Source organism: Corvus brachyrhynchos, unplaced genomic scaffold, assembly GCF_000691975.1.
Source record: "Corvus brachyrhynchos isolate BGI_N302 unplaced genomic scaffold, ASM69197v1 scaffold293, whole genome shotgun sequence".
Taxonomy (NCBI): domain Eukaryota; kingdom Metazoa; phylum Chordata; class Aves; order Passeriformes; family Corvidae; genus Corvus; species Corvus brachyrhynchos.
Window position 1 is genome coordinate 3,083,499 of NW_008237410.1, and position 3,052 is coordinate 3,086,550.

The following is a 3,052-nucleotide window of genomic DNA, read 5'->3' on the forward strand; positions in this document are numbered from 1 at the left end:
TGGTTTTAAACATTCAGAGTCAAGGACACTCCCTAGCTGGAAATAGTTTTAATTTGGTTACATAGCAGATCAGCTGACCTCCAATTTATAAATAATTATATATTCACTCAATACTCACCCAGTTAACCTTACTCTGCAAACATACTTCAGTGCTGCTGGGTAATTCAGTCCGAATGTTTAATGCAATGGGTGATGCTGGTGAACATAAAACATTAAGAAAAAAATAATTTCAATAGACTCCACAGTATTATTTTGTGATACTTGCCCCAAGAACATTCCTTGGTGCACAGAGATTTTATGGGCATTTATTCACAACTTAAAAGCTCTACATCACCACATGACCCCTTTTCCATTTTTCCATAAATTTTATACAAAGTAAAAACTTATGATGTCACTTAGCTTCAGTCCACATCAGCACAGCTGATGATTCTCTGGTCACCAGAAATTTCTAACTTAACCATAAGAACAACTATAATACTGCAATATCTAGGATTTTAATCAATAGGGATTTAAAATTAAAACCAAAATATTCACACCTGACATAAATACTGAATGATTTTTTTTATAAAAGTTTTTTGGGTTTTTTGTTTTGAACTTGTATGAAAGCTAGATAAGAACAATGCAGTGTAGTGTACTGTACTTGCAATAAAACCTAAATAATCTATTTGTTAAATTATGTATATTTTATGTTTTCAATAGAGTTAACTACCCCAAGAAACCCAAATTTAACAGAGAAGCCTGATCCAGCTTTCTGAAGCCAGATTTCAGATGCCAAGCTAGAAGAGCAGTACCCAAGAGTTCTGCACAAACCTAATATAGTTTAAATTCAGATTTTATCACAGAGATGATGTACTAAGTTCAACACACAGCAAGATATTTATCCACTGTAGTATAACAAAGTAACTTCAAAACAAAATAAAACAAAACAAGACACGTATCCTTGTTACTTCCCTAAAAATAACCCAAACTTTGGTAAAGTGAATTGCACCTTAGCCATGCTACTCACCTTGTTTAGAAGACAGTTGATGCACAGGTCGTGCTGGCTGAAGGGATTTACCAATAAACTTTTTTGCTTCTGTAACATTTTGAAACATCGCACTTCAAAAAAGCAGCTGAAATCATTAGCATTCAGTTTCACATATGGATGTTAAGCAGGAACAATCTACCTACTCCCTGTTAGTTGCATTTGACAAGGCAATATTATGTCTGGGCAGGAAAAAGCAGAAAGGTCTGATGCATACTTTTTTTTTAGATGATTGAATATGCTGGATAAAATTTGCATGAAGACAGAATCAGACACCTCTCTCATTTTTTCCTTCCAATTGAGCTACCCTAGCTTCTTCTCAAGATTTTTTCCCTGTATGTCTATGTATATATTTGGAGAAAGGAGATGGGGACGTGACGAAAACAAGGGGGTTTCTAACATTTTGGTTCAATGGGTTTTTATTTAATTAACATCAGCATACCCCTTATCAGTCTGTTGTCTGCACAGGAGTTCCTTACATATCTACATAAACTTACAGGACTGTTTTTTAATACCTACTTTAGTTAAATTTAAACATTTTTGTATCTTCCCACTCAGTTTAGCCACTATAGAAGCAACAAAAACTGCTAAGGTCGTGCTGTGCTGGAAAATCTCACACTTTAAGTAAGCAATCAGTTTGAAAATGTTGATTTGTAATATTTGTATCTTAATGTATCTCCTTCCCATTCCCATCTCTTTTGTAAACTGGGAGATTTTATGATTTGAAGGAATTTCAGCTTCTTTCATAGAAAAAGAATACCAGAAAGAACAACCAACACAATAAAAATTATACTGATTTTTTTTTCTCTAAGAAAGTTTACAAGAAAATAATTGTTATAGCAAAAAAATTCAAGAAATAATCATGACTGTAAGAGTTACAATTACATTGTCCATTTTCAGCATGAAACAGGAAAAGAGAAGCTAGGCTATTAGACCCAGTATCACACCTCACTTTAGTTGGCCTTTGTGTCATAGTAAGAAAACTTACAATCATCTGAGAATTTACTACACTATAATTTTTTGAACACTTGGTCAAGTAACAATTTTCCAACATACGAAGTCTGAGCCCACTCAGGTCTAGAAACCAACTGTTTAATGGTCTGAATTAGAACAACTTAACTAAGCTAGGAAAAAAAAATCTGGTTTGATTCTTTGATTTTCCTACCCGCTTATCTTAAAAAAAGGAAGACTTCAAAGCTGTAGTCAAAAGCAGCAATGAAAATTCCTGTAGCTGAATTAAGTAAGACTACAGATGTGGATGACGTATTTCATTTTACCCAGATTAGGAATGCTTGTATAAATCACACATCCTAGATACTGAATATCCACAGAAAGCAATGCAGTAATAATACATATTTGCATCAGAAGAGTGAAAAAAACCGCCGACAAACAGTCAAGTTTTCTTTCATGCCCTGACTAGAAATGATATGCATGCTTTTTAAAGGCTGGCTAGCTTCCAGAATGCAGCACATCTGTATTTTTTTGTAGTGTTCTGACAATAAAAACAAGTTGTGTGGTGACAGCAAAACAACACATTTTGCCCCTCTTCCCTCGCCCTCCCTCAGGAAGAGGCTAGAAAAGATCTCAACAAGTTGTCTAGCCCAACCTCCTCAATTAATAGAGTATTCTTTCTGATCAGTATCAAGGAAAGTGGAGAAAGATTAGTTTTAATACCTAAGAAATAAACTGCTTCCATGAGAGACTACTGCAGTAGGGGAATTCCCCCTTACAAGGCCACACTTCTTCTTTGGGGTCATTCCCGTGGGAGACCTGCCCAGCAGAACGGAAGCTTTCTGGCTCCAGCTAACAGGCCTAGCAGCAGTTCTGTAGCTTTCGTGTCTTAACAAGCTGGACATTGACAGCAACCATCTTACGAGAGCCCATCTGAAGTGTTTGGAAGGCTTTTTCCTAAATGTGTGAAGGGGATTTGATGCTATTTTCGTGAAAAATCCCCACGAGTAACGGGAAACTGACCGGCCTCTCGCCCGAAATAGCCCCGCACTCGGAACCCCACAGCCCCCAGGAAAC

At 36.3% G+C, this 3,052-nt stretch overlaps 1 protein-coding gene across 1 annotated transcript in view; it reads right to left on the reverse strand.

The window, feature by feature from the left end:
* CUNH8orf88 (chromosome unknown C8orf88 homolog) overlaps nucleotides 1–1,842 on the reverse strand; it is an 8,898-nt gene extending 7,056 nt beyond the window's left edge. Inside the window, exons 1-2 of the mRNA XM_017731066.1 lie at nucleotides 1,007–1,842; nucleotides 119–195 (exon numbers count right to left, since the gene is read on the reverse strand). Of these exons, the coding sequence (XP_017586555.1) occupies nucleotides 119–195; nucleotides 1,007–1,094 (165 nt within the window). The 5' untranslated portion in view covers nucleotides 1,095–1,842. The remainder of the gene's footprint in view (nucleotides 1–118; nucleotides 196–1,006) is intronic.
* Between the last annotated feature and the right edge of the window lie 1,210 nt (nucleotides 1,843–3,052).